General features: G+C 43.9%; 1 protein-coding gene across 6 annotated transcripts in view; it reads right to left on the reverse strand.

The window, feature by feature from the left end:
* Positions 1-27,020, reverse strand: part of ITPR1 (inositol 1,4,5-trisphosphate receptor type 1) — a 345,755-nt gene that overhangs the window by 312,967 nt on the left and 5,768 nt on the right. For all 6 annotated transcript variants that reach the window (XM_065933259.1, XM_065933257.1, XM_065933262.1 and 3 more), the window contains 2 exons: positions 4,560-4,667; positions 82-152 (listed from right to left, as the gene is read on the reverse strand). In XM_065933259.1, the coding sequence (XP_065789331.1) occupies positions 82-152; positions 4,560-4,651 (163 nt within the window). In that variant the 5' untranslated portion in view covers positions 4,652-4,667. The remainder of the gene's footprint in view (positions 1-81; positions 153-4,559; positions 4,668-27,020) is intronic.

The following is a 27,020-nucleotide window of genomic DNA, read 5'->3' on the forward strand; positions in this document are numbered from 1 at the left end:
AACTATATCTACACACAGCAACAGACTTCATGAATTTTCAAATGAGGCAAGGGACCCACTCTGGAATGGTCCCCAACTTACCTCTGAATTTTTTGGGTGGATTGTTAAGGTCCCCGGTTTCTGGCTGCACAACACAACGGTCATCAACCAGGCTGCAAAGAGAAGAAAGATAAATGTTGCACCAAACCAAGTCTAAGAAAATAAAACCCTAAGCATTAGGCAAAACTCAAATACTCAGGGCTGTTCCTATGTAAAACTTAGGCTGCCCTAGTCTCCAGCCAGAGTGTGAAACCTCCTTCAAGAGCCCAAGATTCTGCTTCTGCAATGGACATATTAAGCTACTGTTTTCTGTGGCTCTTTTCCCTTAACCGCATCCAGAAGAGACCTGAACATGTGTGTAACAGCATATGTATGCTCAATCGGTCCGACTCTTTACAACCCCATGGTCTGTAGTCGACCAGGCTCCTCTGTCCCTGGGATTCTCTAGGCAAGAATACTGGAGTGGGTTGTCATGCCCTCCTCCAGGGGATCTTCCCCGCCCAGGGATCGAACCTGCATCTCCAGCATCACCAGACGAGTTATCACTGAGACACCTGGAAAGCCCCGATGTAAGCTCAGCATGTGCTAAAGTTCAGGTCGGAGGCACAGCAAAAGGTCCTTGCACCCAAGCAATGGTAGCCAAGGGGCCCACTCCACGCCAGGCACTGAGCTAGGCCCTGGGATGTGAACATGGGTGGGAGGCAGGTCCCTGCCCTTCAGGAGCTCAAGGCTGGCTCATGCGGGAGCCAGAAAGACAAACTGACAAGGAGCATATAACCTACAGGCTCTAAGAGAAGAGGACAAAATACGGCCAGAAACTCACTGCGCCTGAGGCTATCTGAGAAGCTGCCTGTGCAAGAGGCCAAACTGGGAATTACTGGAGACAAAAATGGAGGCGGAGGATGAAGAAGAAGGGAGCGTTTTCAAGGGGAGGGAAGCCTACATACACAGGCATGGGAGTAAGAGAGGACTCTGGAGCTTCCAAAGGACTAGTGGGGAAAGTGCACAAAATTACAGACAAATAGCCTGCCTCAAATTACATATAAAGACCCCATGTTTAAAATCCCAACTGATCAATCTGACTTGTACAACGCCTTTAGAAGAACTGATTTGTAAAAAAAAAAAAAAAAAAAAAAACACAGAAAGAAATTTATTTGAACAGATGAGGAAAACTGAAGCTCTGAGGAGTTCACATGACTTTTCCAAGTTCCTAGAACTGGTATTGGTAGGATTATCTCATTTTTCAAGTGGTCACAAAACCTGGTACCAGCTAATATGGTTTTCCAAGGGTTCTTCTATTAATCTATGTCTTATCCTAAAGGCAAGTTACCATTAAATAACCAGCCTTAACTCTCACTGCTTCTTTTCCAAAATCTGCCAACACATCCTAAAAATTCTTTCACACATCTTTCAAGATCCTAAATCAGAATCCCTATCTTCTCATGAAGTCCCCAGGTCCTTCCTGCCCCAGCTCTCTTTGCCTGGCCTCTGTCCCTCCCCACCACTCCCCTTCTCACCAGGCTGAAACACAAATGATACACTAGGTTACAAGATCCTTGAGGGCAGAAAGCTTGCCTGCTGTGTGACCAGAAGGTTCTACCCTTCACCCAGGGCCAGCACACTTCCTAACCAGGCTGGGGACTTGGTATCTATTTAGTGGATGAATCGAAGTATCTAGAATAGTCTGCCAGCAACTTGCCTCCTTCGGCTCTAAGACAAAGGCTCTCTTCATTAACAAGAGGGACCGTGTGGTCACAGTCTCAACGTTCACACACAAATCAAGAGCAGAGAGTGTATACATAAACCCCTACAAACCGTGGGCCCCTCCAAGTATAAATAAGGAAACGCCACCAGATCTAATATGTGTAGGCAGGAGCTGGGGTAGGGGTGGGGAGTAGAGTGGCGTGTCTTGGAAGTCAGCGTAGGGCTTGGTAAATTAATCAAGTTCTCAGACAAGGAGGTATGGGTAGGAGAAAGCGTCCCAGTCTAGGTTAGAAGAAAATGAACTTCAGCCACCTGCTAGCAGCATGCCACGGACTGTACCACTTCACTCCTGCTGGTCTCAGGGTCCTCATCTGTAAAAATCGAAGAGTTGGTCTCAAGGATTCCCAAGTAGGGAGATGTGCATGAGACTTTTTGTTTCTTAAATATAGTGATACCAAGTGCCCATCCTCCCCCGGCCTACTAAAGCCGTGTTCCAGGACGGGATCCAAGAATCTTTATTTTTCACAAGTTTCGCGTGTGATCGAGAAGTACTTCTCTTGACACTGCATGCCACACACTTGGGCTTCCCAAGGCCCTAGGTGAGTTTAAAGTTCAGTGAGTCAATAAAGCCATTTGGAGGTAACTTCCATCTATATAAATGGGGCTGGGTTACATAAATAGCGCTGGATGCTGATTCCACAAAAATTGGCAGTCACTCATCGTCATCCACAAGTAGCGCTCCATAAATGTAAAAAATATGAGAAGGAAAAAGAGGTCAAACTTTATTTTCCAAATCCATTTCTACATCAGTTATCCTCAAGTATGTGCAGAGAACCAAGGGAATAAAATATTCATCTAAAGGAAAGACTAGAGCCCAAAACTTAATATAAAAAAAAGAGGGGTCATTCTCATGTTAAAGGGGAAAACCTTATTATCAATTTGTTCACAATACTTACGGAAAACTCTTCCAAAGCTCTGTACCTCATAGGAAATCTAAGAGGAGATGCTCTGGAAGAAAAAGAGGTACTAAGATTTTAGGGGCTGGCACAGAGGATTCAGCAAGTGACAGGAAGTGAGCCTAGGAAAGGTAGCGGGACTATTAAAAGAAATTAGGGCCACGGACCAGAGATGGAGCATAAGGTGGGTCTGAGGCTTAACAAGGTGTTCAGATAAGAGTTGTGGGCAGGCCGTGAGGATGGGGGTGAGCAAATTTAGCCACAGAGGCGCGGTCAGCCAAGCTGGGAAGGGGAAGTTGGCCCCTCCAAGGGCAACTGTTAAAAGCGCTGGTCGTGAAGTTCTCAGTCTTTGTGGCTGTGAAACCCTGGTGGGGGACTTCACCTTTCTGATGCTCAGAGATTTTTGCCCCCATAAATAGCAGTAATGATAATGCTAACTGTAAAAAGCTGTCTGGGGATTAAAGGGATGGTGGATGTACAGTACATAGCACAGAGCTATAAACACTGACAGGATTCATATAGGGAGTTACCGCTGCTACTTATTATTGCAGAAAAATAAGACGATGCAAGATTCAACTAGAGATGGAAAAAGCAAGGAATCAGCCAAGAAGAAAAGAAGGACAAAACAGAGGCACAGACAGCAGGACTCTGCCAAAAGCTACAGAAGGTATCTTGGGCAAACTCCAGGAGATGGTGAGGGACGAGAAGCCTGGTCTGCTGCAGACCATGGGGTCTCCAAGAGTCAGACACGACTTGGTGACTGAACCACAACAGAAGGTATGTTGTGAAGGGTGGGTCTTTAGTATAAAGAGGTTTTAAAAAGGCTTCAGATCACTCGTTTTTACTGGATGACTTTTGAAAATAAAATCTTTATTCAGAGAGATCCAGCTGAGCTATAGAATTCTTTACCTGAAATAACTTGTTCCTTGAGGCTGGAGTGAATGAATGAGCGCCTGGGAAAACACTTTACAAAATACCAGAGAATCAGCATACTTTAAATAGGAAGTCTGATTAAAAGGATGGTTCTGGCTGCTGTGACAATGAGGTTCTTAGAGAAATTGTTGCCTTCCTCCCCCGCCCCCACATTTAAGACCAGCTCTTGCCAAACACCACAATGCCACCCACCACTCCTTTTCATGCAAAGACATTACAGACCAGGTACAACCCTTACAGAGATAACCACCTTCACTCCCCATTCTGCCTGTGTCTGCCCTTCGGGACTAATTCACCTCTCATTTCCTCTTCCAGACAATAGGAGGAGGAGGAGGAGGCAAAAGATAATCAAATGAATACATTAGGAACAGTATTTATACAGACTTGGGGGGAAAAAACAACTGAAGAAAGAACAGAACACCAGAAATCTGATTTAAAGAACTTGGTGCCATTTGTAACTTTCAGATGCACACAGCGATGTGAAGCGGAAAAAGTTCTGCCTCAAAGAAGAGAAAGAAACACCTGAGAAGTTCTGGTCTCTACTTGTACAACAAACAAGTCACCATTTAAAAATAAGAGCTTTTACAAAGCGAAAGCACTTCCCTGGGGTCCGTAAATACTAATATGAACATTCATCCCACACACTTAGCACTTTCCCTCTGACATATGAAAGAAGAGGCGATTATAATAATTCTGAATTAAGTCCTAACTGATGAGATTTCACTCTTGCAAAAGTGATGGGCAAATGGCATTTTTGTATAAGAGGTTAAACCTGGCTATTAAGAGATCTGATATTTGTGATTCTAACCATTGCTGGAAAATTCAAATAAAATGGGAACATGCATGTCCTAGAAAAATCCCAGTGTTGAAGGTGATGTTCTGATGTCTTAAACAAACCCTGCCACACAAGAAACCAGGTGCTCTTACCCCAAGGTGCTAATAAATCCATTTGTCGATCCTTCGGCGTACAGAGAACAAATGTCTCCGATGTGTAGGAAACTAGACATCTTGTCAGACATGTCTTTCTTGAGAATCCTAGACAAAGTAAAATATGCAACATTATTAGAAGGAAAGAAATGCTCGGGGCGGGACGGGGGGTGGGATAGTCACTGAGAATTGGCTTAGCTCAATTTTCCAAAGCATTCTACTTAAAAGTCAAATTTAAATCAGTGTGTGACAGGCAAGCAATTCGCTGAGCCAAGCAGGACATATGCAGCCGCATTTTCCCCCATCCATCCTTCCATTTCAGGGTATTCCAAGCACAGTAAGGCTTGTTTCTAACAAAACCATGACTGAATCCAACTCTCCAAGTTGAAGACCCTCAATAATAAATAGTGAATAGAAAGACTGCAGGGAAGTCTGCCAAGAGCTCTGCAATGATCAGGAGCTGGAAAGTCTGACTTAGGAAACATTAACATGCTCAATCTGCCTCAGGGAGTGTTCTGGCAGAAGGAAACACCTGGTATAAAACTTGGGTCCGGCCGGGCCTGGGGCTGAGGTACCAAAGGAACAGAATTAATATGAGGAAACCTAGTAATAAATACCACAAAGCTCTAGAGGCCTTTTAAGAATTCAACTACCTATACACTTCACGCAAATGCTATTCCATTGTCTTTCCTTCTCTTCCTTCACCACAAAACCCATGCAGAGGGAGAAAGACTCTCAGCACCTGGTCCAAACCATTCCGATGCAGCTAAGGAGGAGGCTGCAGTCCCTTAAGAAGCTTGGTCAGGAACACACACAGTGCTAGAATATGTTCATAAATTCAGTAAATCTCTGCACAGCCCAGTAATGACTACACACACAAACACCACACACAAATTATCAACAAAAATACTGACATGACTCAAAGAAAGAGCTTTCATCAGGGCCCTAAATATTGAGGAGTGGGAGTCAATTATAAAGAAATCTAAACTGACATTTACAATACAAGCTCAAGGACTTCCCTAGCGGTCCAGTGGTTAAGATTCTGGGCTTCCACTGCAGGGAGCAAGGGTTCGATCCCTGGTTGGGGAAGTTCAGAGCCGACGTGCCACACGGTGTAGTCACAAAGTAAAAATAAAAAACAAGCTCAGTTTTGTGCCAAGAGTGTGTGCTGGTATGAACTGCAGTAGTTCCTCATCATTTCCTCAGGCACCTGGAGTATAGATGTTTAGGGTCACCTCGGTCTTTTTCAGACCTCTCCTCCGAACCTAGGCCCCTTAAACATCCTTGCCCATCTCTTTACTCCAGTTTCCCTGCCAGAAAGCATTCACCCCACCACGCCACAAGACTTGGAATGGCGTGGAAAAGTATTCTCTCCTGAAATTGCTTTCCGGGTGCCAAGTTTTCTTTTCAGAAGAATTATGCCTCAGTGATCAGTGGGAAGCCTCAAGAAGCATTTCTCCTCCCTTAGCAGGAGTGGCAGGTATTGAAAACAAACCACGAAAGAACCTCAGTTCGCTGCTTGTGAGAAACAGCGAGGAAAAACTCATTTATCCTTCCAGCAGCCAAGATGCTGCAAGAGATAAAGAGCACTGCGTTGAACATGAACTTATGCAGAGAGATTGCACGCAACTGAGAAATACAAGCTCTCAAAACGAAACAGCCAGCATCTCTAGACCTTGGGGAAAGATACACAGACAACGTGCAGAGACACAGCTCGCCACATCTCACTCTCTGAAATCGAACCTGTCATCCTGTCATTTCTTCTTAACTGTGTATTTCACACCTATAGGCAAACCGATGTTTTAAAACAGTGGTCCTCAACATTTTTGGCACCAGGGATTGGTTTTGCGGAAGGCAATTTTTCCATGGAGCAGGGAGGGGAGAGGAGGGAATGGTTTGGGGATGATTCAAAGCACATAACATTTATTGGGCACTTTATTTCTATTGTTATTACATTTGTCATCAGGCATTAGATCCCGGAGGCTGGGAACCCCTGTTTTAAACAACATCCCAAAAAGGCACCCAGAACAAAACCACTCATGGACATTAGTATTTCCCTTCTGCGCTTATATTTAAAAGTCTTATAAAGGGTAAGGAAGTCAGTGTACTTCTGGGACTGATTACTGAGAAACCAGTTCTGTTTGAATTTTGAGTCAGACCAAACCTGTGTCTTCACACTAGAAACTTCCAGAAGGATCCAGGGACAGGGATGAACGCAGGTGAGCAGATACACGCTCGGGAGGAGGGCAACGGTCTTGTCCACTGTGACTCAGTCTCCCCTGGCCCTCTGAATCAGTATTTGGCCCCAGGGGAGACCAGGCTGGGAAACAGCAGCATGCCTACTAGCCTCTGAACTTTGATCACAACCTGGTCACCTTACTAGAAGCTTCAGGTCCTGAACGGGAAGCAGTGGACACAATTCAGTGTCCTGGAATGACAAAGCATGACATACTCAGTATCGCCTGCGTTGATAATCACAACAGAAGTCTGGGCGCCAGGCCCATGCAGCAAAGTTCTGCACTGCCACCATTTCTAATAATAATGGCTAGCATTTGGCAAGCATAATCATGCCCACCACCGGGCTGAGACCTTTACAAATCTTCTCAAATCCTCAGGACCACAGCATGAGGCAGGAACTACCACTATTACCACTTTGCTGTTGGGAAACTGAGCTGCCAAAAGGCTAAGATGCCCAAGACATATATAATCAACAAGTAGGAAGGCCAGAGTTATAACTCTGTTCATCACTGGCGATGCCTGGAGCATGGATTAATGTTAACCATTCTTATGCTTGGTGACAATATTAAGGAGAACTGATTTTCTTTTATGTGCACAATCTATTTGCTAATTTTTCTTTGGTATTTCCTAATTTTTCTGTTGCTGCCACATAATACCTTGATAAGTTAGGGGGGGGGAAATGAAGTTTCTTCTTCCTAATCAACATTCTTATTAAGTAGATAGTTGAACAAATAAACTTCAGGCATACATTTCCTCCTGAAAACGTGGGCTAATGCATCCACCACAGTTAATGGTCCTCAACTAAGCAATCTGCCAGGCATCCCAGTTAAAAAAGAGGAGGGTGGAGCAGGGACAGATTCTTCCCCAGGGTCCCAAACAATGAGTAGCCTCACAAAGGACCAGGCAGACCCTCTCTGGTCTGGTGGGAAGCCTTTGGAAGCTTCCCCTCACCTACCATTAGCCAAGCGGAGGAGGAGGAGGAGGATGAGGAGGGGGTAGAAGGGAGGAAGGAGGGGCACGGCCATCAGGGATGTCCTGGAACTAAACACCAGGAGAGTCAACAGAACAGGCCTCTGGGGTCTGGAGGGGAGGAGGTAGAAAGGCATCCTGGGAGCCATCCTCTGGATAACTTCCTGTTGTTCAGAAGCAGCATGGGAGAGCCTGGACCCGTGGTGCCTTTGAACTCCTCATCACTGTACCCAGGGCGCCCGTGTCACTCACACAGAGGTTGGGGATCACCTAACGGAAGAACAGCCGGTGCCACCGTGCCCCTGAGTTGCAGGACCCTGATACATCCGACACCTAGGGCTCGCTGCTAAGAAACTCGCAGTTGGTCAGCAGACATCTATGACAACAAGCCCAGGTCAGCTCCAGAGCTCCAACCATTTCTCTGTCTACTAGCTGTTATTTCTGCCTGATTTTAGGGCTTCAAATTGCTTTCAAAATTGTGAATCATTATGTGGTACAATTGAAACTTATATAATACTGCAAATTAACTACATTTCAATTTTTAAAAATATTCTTTATATTAAATTTCTCCTGTTTGGTTTAAGAAAATAACTTCTGGGTATGCAATGTACAACGTGACAAGTGTAGGCCATAGTACTGTATTGTATATTTGAAAGTTATCAAGAGTAGATCTTAAAGGTTCCCTTCACAAGGAAAAAAAATGTATAATTGTGGTGCAGATGTTAACTGAATTTACTGTGGCGATCATTTTGTAATAGATACACACATCACATCATTATGGTGTACACCTTAAACTTATACAACGTTGCACACCTTACACTTATACAATGTTGCATGTCAAATATCTCAAAAAAACTGGAAAAAATTAATAAATTTTAAAAAATCAAATTTAATAAAGGAAAGGATCTCCTACATAAGAAATCAGCAGGGTATCACACAAATGGACTCTTTTGTGTCCTATGATGACGTATTTTTACGTTAAGGAAGGTAATTATCCTGCCTAATTCACCCCTTGAGAAAAAGCTGAACAATGTAGAATTATACTAAAATTCCCAACCACAGAGCGTTCTGAACTTTCCAAATATACAAAATCATAGAATAAAGGTCGGAAGCAACCCTGTAAACCCTGTAATTCCATGTCTCGCCCAATAATAGAACTACCCCCACCCCCACCACGTCGCTTAAGGCATGGTCGTGTCTTCCGTGTGGACACCAGCAATGAGGCCTATCCTAGGTTCAAGCAGCGTAGTTGGCAAACACTCCTGTCCCCACTCCTTCCACACGGTGACAAGCGCCTCCCAGAATTTCTGCTACTGATCTGTCTTCTGATGCTCCAAGACCTCTGAACACATGAACACTCTGATTTCTCCTTGAGACGTGGCTCCCTGTCAGCATCCTCCCGCATTCCTGACACTTCCTCCTGGCTTCAGAAGCCAGGGTTCCAACCCTCACCTCTGTAGGGCTTCCTCAGATTCACACCTTCCCTAAGCCTTACTTTTCCCATCTGTAAAAGGGGGACAAATAGAGTGCTTCCCTCAGCAGGTGGTCATAAGGCTCCGTGAGATCACCTTTATAATGCACGTACTGAGTTGGTCAAAAAGTTCATGCGGCTTTTCCCATAAGTGCTTATGGAAAAACTCGAGTGAATTTTCTGGCCAACCTGATATCTGGCAGGAAGTTAAATCATGCCATCTATGAAAATTATCAATATTTCTAGACCACCTCCACCTCCCGCCACTGCTCTGACCAGTTAATGCACCTCCTAAAATAGGCTTCTCCCAGAGAGGCTTGACTGGGGTGAAGAAAGGTGGATCACTCCAGCCTCTGTGCTGTCCGCAGGCAGATGGAGCTGTGGCAGGTTTGCTGAGCCTCACATTGCCCGCTGGCCCAGCTTCAATTCACTGTCCCCTGAAACTGCTCCCTGAGCAGAATGGAAAGAAACAGGATGCTGGATTCTATGCGTTAAGAAAGGTAGGAATAAAAATGCACCAATTCAGAGATCCCCTTGCAGAAGAGAAACTCGGGGTGGTGGTCCTCCGATTCCGAGGTCACACAGCCTGTGTTGCTCTCAGCCTTTCCTACACCTCCCTGGTCTTCTTGTCCACTCTGCTGCCCCCAGTGGCTTCTGTACCACGAAGAGCCACAAGTCTGTATCTCCTGGCCGAGACCTAGTGGGGTTCAGCTCCAAAATGCCCACAGCATCTCAATGGACCAAGAAGAACTCACCCCTCCGCCCAATCTGCTTCTTCTCCTGCACACTCACATCATCGGCCTCCACAAAGTCTGGGGGCACCTCCCATCCTCTCTCACCTTATTCCTGTCACAGGACTTCTGCCCGTGCTGGTCCCTCAGATCCAGAATACACTCATGCCTGTTCCATCTCTTGCCCTAATAAAAGTCCAGATCGGTCTGGGATCTGTTTGGCATACCACTGCATTACTATCACCAGTGCTGACCACGTGGTAAGTGCTTAGTAAATATGTCAAATATACAAATGATGACATTTAAATGAACATCAAATCTTACTGATTTTAAGCTTGGATATATTTCTTGAAGCCTCTACTTTTTAAAAATTCCTCTGCCCACCCCCCAAATCTCAGGCAAAATCATTTCTCAATTGGGCTTCATTCTGATCTTTTATTGTTTCATTTTTAAAAAATTTTTATTACAGTATATTTGCCTTACATCATTGTGTTAGTTTCTACTACACACTAAAATGAATCAGTTATACGTATACATACACCCCCTCCCATCGGGACTTCCTTCCCATTAACATCACCACAGTACCTTAAGTAGACTTCCCAGTGCTACACATTGGGAATACATTCTCACTAGTTATCTACTTTATATATATTACCAAAAACACATACGTCAATCCCAATCTCTCAATTCCTCCCATCTCACCTTCTCCCCCTTGGTAGCCATATATTTTTTCTCCATGTCTGTGTCTCTACTTCTGCTTTGCAAATAGTATCATCTATCCTATTCCTCTCTCTCACCTCCATTATTCTACACGTACAGCCAGCATGACCTTTTAGAAGCATAAAGCAGACCATGTATTCCTCTGCTTAAAACCTTCCCAAGTTTCTTCAGGGCGCTCCATAATCTGGTCCCTGTCTATCTCTTCCTCATCTCTCTGGACACTCCTCACTGCTTTTACCCTCAAGCGCTGACGCATTTTTCCAGATTCCCCAAACATACTGTGTACACAGTCTCTTCCCCGGGTGTTGGCATCTGCTGCTCCAGCTGCCTGACACTCCCTCTGGCCCCCACCTGTGGCTAACTCCCAGTCACCTTTACGGTCCCAGTTCGTGTCACTGCCTCCCGGAAGCCCTCTCTGACACCCCAAACCTGAGTTCTATGTTGGCAACACATTTCTCTATATCGCTTCTCAATTACACTATCTGGGCCCACTCCCACTGTGCGAAAATCACATATTCACTTGTTTGCTAGTTTACCTGTGTTCACCACTAGACCATGAGTCCAGGAGGGCAGGGCTTCTCTGGTGGCTCAGTCAGTAAAGAATCTGCCCGCAACGCGGGAGAACTGGGTTCGATCCCTCTGTTGGGAAGATCCCCTGGAGGAGGGCAAGGCAACCCACTCCAGTATTCTTGCCTGGAGAAGGCCCAGACACGACTGAGTAAGTAAGCATAGCACAGCCCAGCCGTGAGGGCCGGGGCAGCAGAATTATTCGCTCCCACTGCTTCCCAGCCTCGTGCACATTGCCCGGGCCATGTAAGCACTCAAATTTGGGTTCAATGTACTAGAGCGACAACTTATCTGCTGCCTAAAACAAATTACGCTGTTTCTTAGGGGATTGTTTTTCTAAAACTAATTAAAGCCAAGTTTATGTTGTTGGATCAAAAACAGAGAAGAAAGGCCTCTTGGCCCTTTCTTTCCACCACATTTCTGAGACGCTGGGAGCCAGAGACAAAACGTCTAATGTCTATCCCTGGAAAGAAGTACCTGTCTCCCACTGACCATCCCTTGGATGTTCAAAAAGGCTAGAAACATCAACCTAGAATACCTGCATTCAAATTCCATCTTCATCAGTTACCTGCTGTGTGTGCTTAAGCAACTTATATAACTTCTGAATTTCAACTCCCTTGTGCATGGTTAAAAAAATAAAGTGTGTGTGTGTGGGGGGGGAGGGTAGCATTCCTATCTCTCATCAGGACCCTGCCTTTCATCAGGGTCATCACAAGGACAAACCAACAACCACGCACGAAGTGCTCAGCCCAATACCCGGCCTTTACTAAGGGCTCACTTTTTTATTTTCAAGTGAGACTGAACTGAGAACATTCACTGTTCTTCCTTCGAAGTCTTCCCTCCCTATTGCCTGTAACTTGTGATTCTCCTACTTGATAGACCCTTCTCACTCTGTCAGCACTGCTGGAAACATACCCGAATAAACACAAGTCCCAGAAATAAAAAAGTCCTCTGCAGGCCCATCAGGTGGCTGACACTCAGACAGGTCATCCAAGGTCCTGCTTCTCGGCCCCCAGATTCAAAATACCTGAGACAGCCGGACCTCGACTCTGCTTCCCCTTCCTCTAACATCAAACCAGGCCCCTGCTGGAAGAGGGGTGGGGGTGGAAATCTCTTCAAAGGAATGATAATTCAATATTTAGAACCTTCTTCCACTTTGGTGTTGAGACAGGCCTCATCCAAAAAGAAGTATGTTTATTTCATTTTAAGCAGTTCAAGATAGATTTGGATTTCTCTTTTCTTTTTTTTTGCTAAAAGCTTTGTGGTAGAAACTCACTTATTGTCATTTCTTCCATCTATTTCTACTGTACACACTTAACTAATGACTTATACTCATTTTTCTAAAAAAAAAAAAAATAATCTCAACTTTCGCCTACTCACAACTCAAGACTTGAAAACTTAGCAACTTCTGAAATGAGACCAAACTAGAACACTTTCATTAACCAAGAAATGAACTAAGGTTATCACTTAAACCTCAAAGGTGGATGGACAAAAGAGGAAATCAGAATCCTGACCTCACAGCAGTGAACAGACCCCCAAACCACAAACTCCCCCATTTTTACTGACTGCAGAAGCAAGTCTTTCCTATTTCACTAAGATGAAGCCACCTGATCTTTGGGACTAAACAGCCTTTCGGTCATCAGGGGACAAAAAGAAACCCACTGACACTGCCCTTGAGTTCAGTCTTTCCAAAACAGGAGGGATAAGTTAGGAGTTTGGGATTAACATATGCACATGACTATATATAAAACAGATAATCAACAAGGAGCTACTATATAGCACAGGGAATTCTACTCAATACTCTGTGATAGCCTACATGGGAAAAGAATCTTCAAAGAAAAACATGGATATATATGTATAAGTGATTCACTTTGCTATATACCTGAACTAACACAACACTGTAAATCAACTATACTCAATTATAATTTTAAGATAAATTAATTAAAGTCTGGCCCTTCCAAGCTCTGGTGTCAGGTAGAAACTCCCTCATATTGCCGGCCCTCTTCCTTCCATCACTCACTTCCTAATGACCTGTCCCATGTGCTGTATTGCCCAATCGCCTTAAATGTGACAATCTTATACACATCACCCAAGACACATGCAACCTACTCCCCAGAGGCCTGCGTTTGCACTCATCTAGGGCTTCCCTTGTGGTTCAGCTGGTAATGAATCCGCCTGCAATGCGGGAGACCTGGGTTCAATCCCTGCGTTGGGAAGATCCCCTGGAGAAGGGAAAGGCAACCCAGTCCAGGATTCTGGTGCACAGAATTCCATAGACAGTATAGTCCATGGGGTTGCACATGAACACAACTGAGCGACTTTCACTTCACTGCCCTTCTTAAACACTGAAATTGGCTAGCACGGAGTATCTTATGTACTTCTAACAGCTTCACCCTGAAACTTCTAACACCATTTGTGAGAGAACCCATGGGCAATAAAACTTAAAGACAATCTAACTTCTATCCTACAAAACAACTTCATCTGAATCCAGAAGCTTCAACCGCCACCACGTAAGGGGTTGTAGAGTAACAGCCATTGAGGAAGTTGCATCTGAAGAGACTGTTTTCAGACACGGAGAGGAACCCACGCTTTCTCATTGTTTAATGACCCCCCCCCCACTACAGAACTTCTGGACTGGCTGGTGTAATCTTGCTCATCTAAAAATAATGAAAACAAAAAACCTCGAATAGCCAAAGTAATCTTGAGAAAGAAGAATGGAACTGGAGGAATCAACCTGCCTGACTTCAGACTCTACTACAAAGCCACAGTCATCAAGACAGTATGGTACTGGCACAAAGACAGAAATATAGATCAATGGAACAGAATAGAAAGCCCAGAGATAAATCCACAAACCTATGGACACCTTATCTTTGACAAAGGAGGCAAGAATATACAATGGAAAAAAGACAATCTCTTTAACAAGTGGTGCTGGGAAAACTGGTCAACCACTTGTAAAAGAATGGAACTAGAACACTTTCTAACACCATACACAAAAATAAACTCAAAATGGATTAAAGATCTAAATGTAAGACCAGAAACTATAAAACTCCTAGAGGAGAACATAGGCAAAACACTCTCTGACATAAATCACAGCAAGATCTTCTATGACCCACCTCCCAGAATATTGGAAATAAAAGCAAAGATAAACAAATGGGACCTAATGAAACTTAAAAGCTTTTGCACAACAAAGGAAACTATAAGTAAGGTGAAAAGACAGCCCTCAGATTGGGAGAAAATAATAGCAAATGAGGAAACAGACAAAGGATTAATCTCAAAAATATATAAGCAACTCCTGCAGCGCAATTCCAGAAAAATAAATGACCCAATCAAAAAATGGGCCAAAGAACTAAACAGACATTTCTCCAAAGAAGACATACAGATGGCTAACAAACACATGAAAAGATGCTCCACATCGCTCATTATCAGAGAAATGCAAATCAAAACCACAATGAGGTACCATTACACACCAGTCAGGATGGCTGCTATCCAAAAGTCTACAAGCAATAAATGCTGGAGAGGGTGTGGAGAAAAGGGAACCCTCTTACACTGTTGGTGGGAATGCAAACTAGTACAGCCACTATGGAAAACAGTGTGGAGATTTCTTAAAAAATGGGAAATAGAACTACCATATGACCCAGCAATACCACTTCTGGGCATACACACCGAGGAAACCAGATCTGAAAGAGACACGTGCACCCCAATGTTCATCGCAGCACTGTTTATAATAGCCAGGACACGGAAGCAACCTAGATGCCCATCAGCAGATGAATGGATAAGGAAGCTGTGGTACATATACACCATGGAATATTACTCAGCCGTTAAAAAGAATTCATTTGAATCAGTTCTAATGAGATGGATGAAACTGGAGCCCATTATACAGAGTGAGGTGAGCCAGAAAGATAAAGAACATTACAGTATACTAACACATATATACGGAATTTAGAAAGATGGTAACGATGGCCCTATATGCAGGGCAGAAGAAGAGACGCAGAAGAACAGAACAGACTTTTGAACTCTGTGGGAGAAGGGGAGGGTGGGATGTTTCGAAAGGACAGCATGTATATTATCTGTGGTGAAACAGATCACCAGCCCAGGTGGGATGCATGAGTCAAGTGCTCGGGCCTGTTGGGCTGGGAAGATCCAGGGGAATCGGGTGGAGAGGGAGGTGGGATGGGAGACCGGGATGGGGAATTCGTGTAACTCTATGGCTGATTCACATCAATGTATGACAAAACCCAATGAAAAATAAAAAAAAAAAAAAAAAAAAATACATACATATATAAAAAAATAAATAAATAAAAATAATGAACATGAGCCCCACTGCCTTCCAAGTTCTCAGTGTCCCTTCGCAATGCAGGAGGAGCTTTAGCTGGGAAGCAACTTTGCTTTTGCAAGGACAGCTTAAATGCATTCCCGTGCATTTATGTCTGAATAGAAAGCTCTGATACAATACCCAGACAGGGACATTCAATTGCATCCTGCCACTTAAGCTTTCAGCTTCCCCTCTCAAATGCTCCATGCCACCACCCAACCTTCTGAAAAACCTACGTTACCTATCCTACCAGTGGCTTTTACTGGTGCCCCAGAGACTCCTAAGAGCTCCCAAGACCCTTTCAGAGGATCTTCAAAGTCAAAACTATTTTCGTAAGAACACCAAGGTGTCACTGCCTTTTCTCATGCACAGTGGAAATCTCCAGAAGCTGCAAGACATGTGATGTCACAACAATTGGAGGCAGAGGCAAGTCTGAGTTCAGTTACCTTCTGTTAAGCTAGATCTAAAAGCAATTTGGGCTTCCCTGGTAGCTCAGTGGTAAAGAATCTGCCTGCCAATGCAGGAAACGTGCGTTTGATTCCTGGGTCCGGAAGATCCCCTGGAGGAAAGTACGGCAACCCACTCCAGTTTTCTTGCCTGAGAAATCCCATGGACAGAGGAGCCTGGCGGGCTATACAGTCCATAGGGTCACAAGACAGTTGGACACGGCTTAGCAACTAAACAACAACAACAACAAAAGCATTTAAAAAAAAAAAAAAAAAAGTAAAATAATGACACTCTTCTCGCTGAATTTTTGTTTTGGAAAATATAATTACTGCCCATAAAAAAATATGTTACTGTATTAATGTGAAATAAGTTTACTTTTCATATTATCTGTGCGAATTTTCTAAGTGTTCATTCTGAATATTATAAATACAAATTGGTATAACTTATGTCAATAGAAGCTCTTTGCGGTCCTCACCTATTTTTTTCTTACATTAAGAAAGTATGAAAACACATTTACAGGAGACTTGGAAAATACAGAACAAGGTTACATATAGTTCCACTATAATTATTTTTAAGTAGATAAGATCTTTAGCTGGAGTTTCAGTATCAAACTCTCAAAAATTAACAGAATGAATATACAGAGAGGTAGGATACAGGAGACCTGAAAACCAATTCAACATATCCTCAGTTAATTTTTAAGCATCAAAATGCAAAAGTTTGAAAAAAATGCCTGTACCAATTTTAAGATTTACTCTGGCACTGGCTGGCTGTGCAGTGAGGAATCAAACAGCATAAATATGAAAAACTGGATAGAACAGGATAAAAATGCAAAATATACAACTTAATAGCCAGGGCTTTAGACAGGATCCCTTGATTTGAAACCTAAATCCTTTTTATTCAACACATGGAGTACCTACTACATATTAGCCCTACTCGAGGTGCTAAAGACGGAGAAGGCAATGGCACCCACTCCAGTACTCTTGCCTGGAAAACCCCATGGACGGAGGAGCCTGGAGGGCTGCAGTCCATGGGGTCGCAAAGAGTCGGACATGACTAAGTGACATCACTTTCACTTTTCACTTTCATGCACTGGAGAAGGAAATGGCAACCCACTCTAGTGTTCTTGCCTGGATACTCCCAGGGATGGGGGAGCCTGGTGGGCTATCATCTATGGGGTCGCACAGAGTGAGACATGACTGAAGTGACTTAACAGTAGAAGTAGCCGATGCTAAAGATGTAGGTCAAATAAGACAGTCAAGGTCCCTGGCTCTCATGACATGCATATTTTAGTGAACACAGTAAACAAAAAATAAAACAATCAAGTCAAACAGTGGTAAGTATTATGCAGAGAATTAAAACTGTCACCCAGTTATGACTGGTCAGAGGACAAGTTGAGACTTGCAAGTAGGACCTGAAAGTCAAGACAAAGGCAGTCATGCAAAAAAAACCGGCAGAAGAGCATTTCAGGCAGAGAAAATAGCTCTGTACGGTACAAAGGCCCTATAGCAGAGCAGTGTTTGGTAAGTTCATGAAACAGACAACCAGCCACAAAGTTGAGAGCATTAATGGGGAAAGGATGGAAACTACTGGGTAAGGCTAGAGAAAAAAAAAGAAGCCAGTTCCAGTGGGATTTAACCAGGGTAAAATGTGTGACTTTATTACAACTGTGATGGGATGTTTGTAACCTTGACCTAATCATTATACTTACTCTTTCTGGGCCTCGAGTTCCTCATCTACAGAATGGGGATCATAAAATTGTGTTGAGGATTAAATGAGAAAAAGGAAATAAATGGACTAAGGGCACAGGACGCAAAACAAAGGAAACATTTCTATTTGCTGTTATGCTACCTAACATTTTCTGATCTGTTCTCTTTTCTACTCTCATAAACCACTTATATTAAACTTTTTAGGGCTCATAATCAGTTGACAATCAGCCTATCAACCAGCAAGTCCAAATGAACGTAGACAAGGGGACACATTGAGACATGGCGTTTATCTGAATATGCCAATGCCGATTTCAGCAAAAGGTTCTCCAGCTATTTCAAGTAAGACCGGAACCACCCAGGCACCACCAGGTGAAGAGCAGACGACTACACGACACCCACAAAATCCTTCTCCATCCACCGGGGCATCACCAAGTTTTGTCACTTGGCCCCAAAGCACCATACTCTTGGAAAGTCATTCTTCCGCTGAAAAAATGCAGCCAATGGAAATCCACCAGCCCTTCCTGCCCTTTCTTGGCATATCCACATCACCTCCGCCCCCTAAAAACAAAGGGCTCTTGCCTAAGTCTTTCAGGACTGGTTTCATTGCTGCTTGCTTTAAAAATGATCGCTTAAAAAGAATAAAGTCATAAAGCTTCCTTTGAAGCAGATTCTTCACTGTCTGAGCCACGAGGGAAGCCCCCTTTAAAGTCAGGCTATGAAGAAGAGGGCTCATGTACAAAGACTGAAAAATGCCCGGAGATCCAAGAGGTCACAGGCAGCCGGCCCCATGGAAACGTGAGGGACCATAGTCACCACCAACACAAAAAGGGATCACTACACTTTTAGGTCAAGCAGTCCCCCACCGTGGGCAAAGCTGGGCAAACCACGAGGGCTTTCAGAAGAAAAGCAACAGTATGCCCAGAAAAATGAAGAGTGGCGAGCATTTGATCAACCTCTGGCTAGTAGCCAAGGACGCTCCCTCCAGAGAGGCGTAAGTCATGGTGAGACACCCTCGCCCAGGCACATATATGGTAATACGGCTGTAAATCTGGCGAGGAGGTGAGGGAGAGAAAACCTATCTTGTTCACTGTGGACTCTTGCAAGAGAAGAAGAGGTTCTCTTTATAATCACCTCTGCATCTGTTACTGGGGAATCTCACAGTTAATTTTGGAACTTCCTTTGAGCAAAGCTATTTTGCCGATATCATCTGTATTGTGAAACAAGGATGAGCAGCACCCCGTTTTTTAGTTGGACAGATGACCCGCCACCAACCACATTTCCATGCAGCCCCCTCCTTGCCTTCTTCTCCCTTTAGCGGCTAATCAGACTGTCCCTCAGACACGCAGCGTGTCCCCATCAAGAGATAATTTATTCTATTGCACAAAGCCCTTCTCCCCGGAGCACAGAAAATCGCCTTGTGCTTTCATTTTCAGCCAGTCCCAAAGGAAGTCACCGACTCAGAGATTTCGACTTTCAGCAGGGCCCTCTGTGACAATCTCAGAAGTAACAGTCATAAATCTGAAGTTCGGAGCCATTCTCTAGTTTAAATATTGCTCTTTCAGATGTCTGACACGCACACAGAGATAAACCTACCTGCTTTTTCACAGACATGTCCGCTAAATACACTCTTCCCAAAAACGGTACCTGATCTACAAAGTTATTTTTCAGAAAAGATGTCAGTGCTGACACGCACCTCCATGCCTATTCCTAAAGGCCAACGTAACAGAAGGCCATTGAGAGCTCAAAGTTGGCAGTCAGAGCACTTTACATTTGGTGCGGAGAGGTCACTTAGCCAAAATTAGTCATTTTATAGGTGGAAACAAACACCTTCTGAGTGATTTCATGGAGGTCACACATCCGATTAGTAGCCAAAGCCTGCAGATCACAGGGCTCTGGGAACCAAGGGCAGTGCTTGGGGGGAAGGGATGAGGAGAGTGTTTATTTGGTTCAAAAGTTAAAGTCAGTCCTGGCCTAAGAAGACCCCACTCTGCCCACAGACTGAACCACACACACACACACAAAAAGAAAGAAAGAAAAAAAAAAAAAAGAAAGAAAGAAAGAAAAAAGCAAGTTAGGGTAATATCCTTAGAGTGAGATAAAAGTCTCACTAAGTCTGGGAAAAATCACTCCAGGACAAGCTTTCTCAGTCTCAAGGCTATTGTCATGGGCCGGGTGGTGGGGGGCGGGCAAGGGGGGGCGGTGTAGAAAATTTCTTTGTTGTGGGGGAACCTGTCCTGTGAACTATAGGATGTAGGATGTGTGGGGACATCCTTGGCCTCAACTCACTAGAAGCCATTAGCAACCTCTCCCCCTCAGCCATGACAACAAAAAAAGTCCCTAGACATTGCCTAATGTCCCCTGGGGGCTGAACCACTCTGCTGGAAAGGTTTGGTTTTGTTCTGATCTCTGAGATCATGTGCAACCATCTATTATTCTACAACTTGGCAGCAATGCCCCAAAGCAGGTATTTTTACACCTATGCTACAGAAGAGGAAACAGATGCACAGATGTCACATGTTTTGCTTCTACTGAACAGGCAGGTGACACCCAGTCCCTGGGAGTCCCCATCCCTCAGTTGAGCAAGGCAGCGCCGTTTCACCCTGAGACCAGCTCATTCACTGCCTCGTTCCTACTTCCACTCCCCTCAGTAACCACCACCAACCTCCCAAGCCGAACGCCCTCCAGGGAGCTGCGCTGAACAAGTCTTCAAAGCCAACCCAAGGAACTGCTGAAGACCTTTCTGCCCTGTCCTTACTTTACTCTTCATGGCAGATGGGGTTTTTCAAAGCAACAGGCCAACTCAGGAAATAGGTCATCAAGTGTGTGCTTAATCGCTCAGTCGTGTCTGACTCTTTGCAACCCCATGGACTGTAGCCCACCAGGCACCCCGTCCATGGGGATTCTCCAGGCAAGAATATCACAGAGGGTTGCCATGCCCATCTCCAGGGGATCTGCCCAACCCAGAGAGGAAACCCAGGTCTCCCACATTGCAGGCAGATTCTTTACCAGCTGAGCCACCAGGGAAGTCCATGAATACTGGAGTGGGTAGCCTATCCCTTCTCCAGAGGATCTTCCTGACCCAGGAATTGAACCAGGGTCTTGTGCATTGCAGGTGGATTCTTTACCAGCTGAGCCACCTGGGAAACCCTTACGTCATCAAGAGAGGGATACAAAAAATTAGATTAAGAAGTAGCCTACAGGGCTTCCCTGGTGGCTGAGTGGTAAAGAATTAGCCTGCCACCGCAGGAGACACAGGTTTAATCCCCGTTCCAGAAAGATCCTACATGCTGCAGAGCAACTAAGTCCATGTGCCACAGCTACTGAGCCTGTGCTCTAAGAGCCCAGGAACTGCAACTATGGAGCCCATGGGTCACAACTACTGAAGCCTGAGTGCCCTAGAGCCTGTGCTCTGCGGCAAGAGAAGCCACCCCAATGAGAAGCCCGAGCACCGCAACTAGAGAGTAGCCCCTGCTCGCCACAACTAGAAAAAAAGCCCTTGCAGCAACAAACACCCAGTCCAGCCCAAAATAAAAAAATAACATTTTTTTTAAAATTATTATTTTTATTTATTTGGCTGCTCCAGGTCTTAGTTGCAGCACATGGGATTTTCAGTTGCTGCATGTGGGATCTAGTTCCCTGACCAGATCCCTGATCAAACCCAAGCCCCCTGCATTGGGAGCTCTGAGTCTTAACCACTGGACCACCAGGGAAGCCCCAACATAACTTTTTTAATTAAAAAAAAAAAAGTAGTAGCCTATAACCTTCAAAGGGAGATAAAACGTAGATAAATAACCTCATTCACAAGTAACTATGAATGCTTACTAAGTTTCAGGTACTCCAGTGGGGGAATCAAAATCAAAAAGGCCCACGGATAGAAAGTGCCAAGGCCTCACAAATGACAAAGACTGTTTTGTTTTGCTTTTTTTCTTTGCTGCACCACCTGGCCCGTAGGATCCTAGTTCCCCAACCAGGGATCAAACCTGAGCCCCTTGCATTGGAAGCACCGAATCTTAACCACTGGACTGCCAGGGAAGTCCCACAAATGACAAAGACTTTGAAGTTTCAAGGAAGGTTTCCCAGAAGAGGAAGAGCTGTCTGAGAAGAGAAGCATCTGGCAAGGTGGATAGAGGGGCTGGGGACGGGGACAGGGTCAGCGGCAGAAAGCCCATGGGGAAAGGCAGAGACAGGATGTGATTGTACACATGGCAGGCAAATAGGTGAATGTCCCCAAGTCTGGGTGTTCAATTAGCTTTTTCTGTTCAGAAATACGTGCAAGTCAAGGGGTTATGGGGAGTTTTTCAAGCTGGTTTTGCAAAACAAAATCACTTCCCAGATAAAACTGCTCCTGAAATGCAAATGAACACTGAAGAACTTGGAGGCTAGTAATATTTTTTTCATCTGTTCATCTTTTTCTGATGAGCAACACTATACCAGTCTAGAAGTTCTGCTGACTCTAAGGGTCAGAGAACATTATAAACTGAAAGTTCTTCAAAGTTTGCAACAACCGGTTACAATACAACTTTCTTTATATCTACAGCTTCACAATCCTAAGTAGCTTTTATGTGCAGCTTTTGGTCTCTACCTCTGTCTGAACAGCCAGTTGAAAAACTGTCTCAATGTAAGCACCGAAAGCTCCCATTTTTACTATCAAGAATCCTGCCAGACTTCCATACACTCACCTAAGTTGGTCATTTTACCTACTTTTCCTCTTAACTGCACATGAGAAGGCTGTGAGGGAAAAGGACAAAAATCAGTTTCAACAGGTAAAAGCTAGCCATGCAAAAACAAAGTTAATTGCAAAAATAAATTCTGAAAAAGCACAGGGCTGCCAAGCGCCATCCGGCACAGATCTTTTCATATTTTCACATGCGTTAAGAATCCCCCGGGGATCTTGCTGAAGTGCAGTTTCAGATTCAGTGGACCTGGGGTGGGGCCTCGGAGTCTGCATTTCTAACAAATTCTCAGTCTGAAGCCAGTGATGCAGGTCTGGCGGCCACAAATGGAGCCATCATGACGTAGGACATTGGATAGGGTTTCTCAGACTTTTGGCAGCGACTCACGAGAAATACATTGAACTTAACAACCCAATGTTTATTCTGTGTGTGTATGCTGTGTGCGTACAGAAAACGAGAAATCTGTTGCAACACGCACACACACACAGAGTTCTTTTAAGTACCCATACTTTGATGTTTTCTATTCTGGTCTACTTTGTCAAAGAAACTGCCTATTAAGGTCCACCAGAGAGATGTCACAACTTCTTAATGGGGCCACAGTCTGAAAAACATGGATGTAGAGAAAGAGTAACATTCCTGCTTGTCCGGGGAGAAATGAATCTCAGCCTCAGCATACTAAAACTGAGACCAATTTGCAAACAGTGTGTTTAGAATTCTTCTTCCCAAAGCTAAGGATGTATCAATTACATTTTGGAAAAGCTTTCATTAAAAATGTTCAGGTTTTAGAGGGGTGGGATGGGGAAGGAGGCGGGAGGGAGGGGACATATGTATACCTAAGGCTGATGCATGTTGACATTTGGCAGAAAGCAACCCAATACTGTAAAGCAATTATCTTTCAATTAAAAATAAATAAATTCTAAAAAATAAAAATGCTCAGGTTTTACAGTGCTCTGTGACATCCTAAAGGGGCAGGATGGGATGGGGGATGGCAGGGAGGTTCAAGAGGGAGGGACGTATGTATACCTGAGGCTGATTCCTGTTGCTGTGGGGCAGAAACCAGCATGATACTGTAAAGCAATTATCCTCCAATAAAACACTAACAAATGATGATCAGATCTAAAAAGCAAAAGTTCAGCTTTTAAGTTTCCTTCATTTTATTTTCTGACCCATATGATGAGAACGAGAAGAGAACTCAAAAGAACTAGGGCTTCTTGGATAAACGACTCATGACAGGTCTGCACCAAGGAATACAGGGAATGAGCCTGGAACATCTCTTCATACAAGCAGCAGGAAGTCTAAGACCACTGGGGTGGTGTCTTTTTAATCGATTTGAGGACCCTCTCTCTTACTGAGCAGAGATGGATAATCTGAGTATCAGTAAGGATAACTACACAAAATGAAGCATAGGAAACATGTTTAAATCCACGAGTTCACTATGATACTAAAAAAACCACACAAATCAGTCATCCTGGTATAGACTTTCTCAACAGGGGCACTGCTGATACTTCGGAATGGATCCTTTGGTTCCTTCAGGGCTGTGAGATGGAATGAAGGCACCCGAGTAGCATCCCTGGTCGCTAAGCACTGGATTCCAGGAGCACCTTCTCCCCAGTTACGACAACCAAAAATGTCCCCATATATGGCCTCACGTCCCCCACGAAGAACCACTGCCATGGATCATGCTAGGGAACCAACTCGCTACCTTTGCAAACTGGTAAAACACACAGGGAGGCGGAAGTACTGATCTTTTGTTTATATATTTTAACTATACCCTAGGGAGGGCTTCCCTGGTGGCTCAGTGGTAAGGAATCCACTTGCCAATGCAGGAAACTCAGGTTCGATCCTTGGGTCAGGAAGATTCCCTACAAAAGGAAATGGCAACCCACTCCAGGATTCTTGCCTGGAAATTCCCATGGTGTGCTACAGGCCATGGGGTCACAAAGAGTCAGCTATGACTGAGGGACTTAAACAACAACATGCCCTAGGGGAGTAAATATTATGTTGGCCATAAAGTTTGTTTGGGTTTCTCCATAACATCACATAGAAAAATCCGAGTGAACTTTTTGGCCAATGTACTAAGTAGAGAAAGTTTCATTTCACAAAATATTCCAGCTAATAAATAAAAATAGAAGCTTCACAGTTCAACTGAACTAACAGGTTGAAGCAGTAAGCATCATTTGATGTTAATCACAAGAAAGTATATCCAAACATATCACACACTCCCCTGAGTGAGCTCACAAAACAGACTTGGTGGGTGCAAGTGACTTTGATCAAGCCCCTACTTCTTTTTATTTTTCATTTATTTTTATTAGTTGAAGGCTAATTACTTTACAATATTGTAGTGGTTTTTGCCATACATTGACATGAATCGGCCATGGATTTACATGTGTTCCCCATCCCGATCCCCTCTCCCGCCTCCCTCCCCATCCCATCCCTCTGGGTCTTCCCAGTGCACCAGCCCTGAGCACTTGTCTCAAGCCCCTACTTCTATAAAATTAAACATAACAAATATACAGGAGAGAGGAACATATTCAACTACATCATGCTGATACAGTCAGCAAAATCCAGACTGTAGGAAATGGTATCACCCAGTTTCTTTAATAACCACCAAAAAATGCACGGGGGGGAAAAAGAGGTAACAAGGAAATATACAAATTAAGAGAGACATCAATCATTTGTAATATATTGACCTTATTTGGTACCTTATTCAAACAAACTGTTAAATATGCAATATCTGTTATATGCATGTTGAAATAATAAGTTTATTTAAATCAAAGAGGTGAGAACACAGACTAGTTTTTAAAATTTGCTTTCTTCCCCCTTGAGATAGATAATGGTATTGTGATTATGCTTTTTTAAAGACTCCCAATGCCAGCAATATATACTACAATACAGATGAACTAGTATATCTGAGATCTCCTTCAATGGCATCCAAGAAGAGATGGGAGGATGTTTGAGAATGCAGTAAAAGAAGATGGGTGATGAACTGATAAACTATGAAGGGTGGGTGAAGAGTCAAGAGTAAAGAGGGGTTCATAATACTAGGACTGCTACAACTACCTGTGTTTCCAATTTTCTACAGTACAGTTTTCCTTTTACGTGCCAACAAACACAAGAGTGCCTGGAGGACTTCCCTGGTGGTCCAGTGGTTAAGAACCTGCCTTGCAATGCAGGGGGCGCAGGTTCCATTCCTGGTCAGAAAACTGAGATCCCACATGTTGTGGAGCAACTAAGCCCGCAAGCCCTAACTACTGAGCTTGAGTGCCCCGGAGCCCTGGGGCCACAAGGAAACAGTCCCAGTGTTGCAACAAAAGGTCCTACACGATGCACAAAGATCACCTGTGCTGAAACTCAGACCTGATGCAGACAAATAAATAATTTTTTTTTTTAAGTGCCTGGCCCTAACCCCTCCCAGGGTTTGGTGACTTTGAACACCAAATGAGAACAAATGAGAAATTCCTTATTTAAATGAAAGATTACTAGCCTTTATCTCCATAATATGAAAACTGACATTTGAATAGTACCCTACCTCCCATTTAGTTTTCTTCTTAAATTCTTTTCTCCCTAATTTTTTAAAAATTTGCATTGGAGTATAGTTGATTTATCGGAGAAGGCAATGGCAGCCCACTCCAGTACTCTTGCCTGGAAAATCCCATGGACAGAGGAGCCTGGTGGGCTGGACTCCATGGGGTCGCTAAGAGTCGGACACGACTGAGTGACTTCACTTTCACTTTTCACTTTCATGCATTGGAGAAGGAAACGGCAACCCACTCCAGTGTTCTTGCCTGGAGAATCCCAGGGATGGGGGAGCCTGGTGGGCTGCCGTCTATGGGGTCGCACAGAGTCGGACACGACTGAAGCGACTTAGCAGCAGCAGCATAGTTGATATAAAGTTGTGTTTCAGGTGTACACCAAAGTGAATCAGTTATAAAAACAGTACAAAATGAATGAGAAAACCTGGACTCTATCACGGTGATGGAACCTGAAAGATATACTTTTTCTACCCTAATGATTCCATACATGTCCTCATTCCAATGAAATCCCATCAAAAGTACCTTTAGATAAATGACTCAGACATCTATTCCTTAACAAGAAAAGACATTCACAATAGAGTGTGCAAAAGGCAAGGTACCAAACAGGAGGCATGACACCTTTTTAATGAAATTTAAACATACACGTAAATTTTATGTCTGTACTTAGAAGGAAACTCTGAAATTTTCATCTTAGCTGGTGGGACTAGGAGTGACTGGGTTTTTTATATTTGTTTTTGTTTATATACCCTAATGTTTTACAACTGAATACGTACATCTTATGCAATAAGTAATGACATATATCCTTGTTACAAGTTTGTACACATGGAGGGGTTGACGTCACTCATCAAGGAGAATCACTTACATGGAACTTCATATTCCCCAAGGATATTAGATAGCAGAGCATGAATCCTCTTTGTGTAATTCCTTAAAATGAAACTAGACTGACTGTAGGGTGGCCACGGGGCAAAAAAGATTCATAACGCAGATAAATCCCCAGGAATATCATTAGGTTCTTAGAACATTTTTGTTCTCTAAGCCAACTGTAACTTCGCCTATTTTATCAAAGATGCCTCTCCTCCTGAAGTGAATTACAG

Source organism: Muntiacus reevesi, chromosome 4 (genome assembly GCF_963930625.1).
Source record: "Muntiacus reevesi chromosome 4, mMunRee1.1, whole genome shotgun sequence".
NCBI classification, from domain to species: domain Eukaryota; kingdom Metazoa; phylum Chordata; class Mammalia; order Artiodactyla; family Cervidae; genus Muntiacus; species Muntiacus reevesi.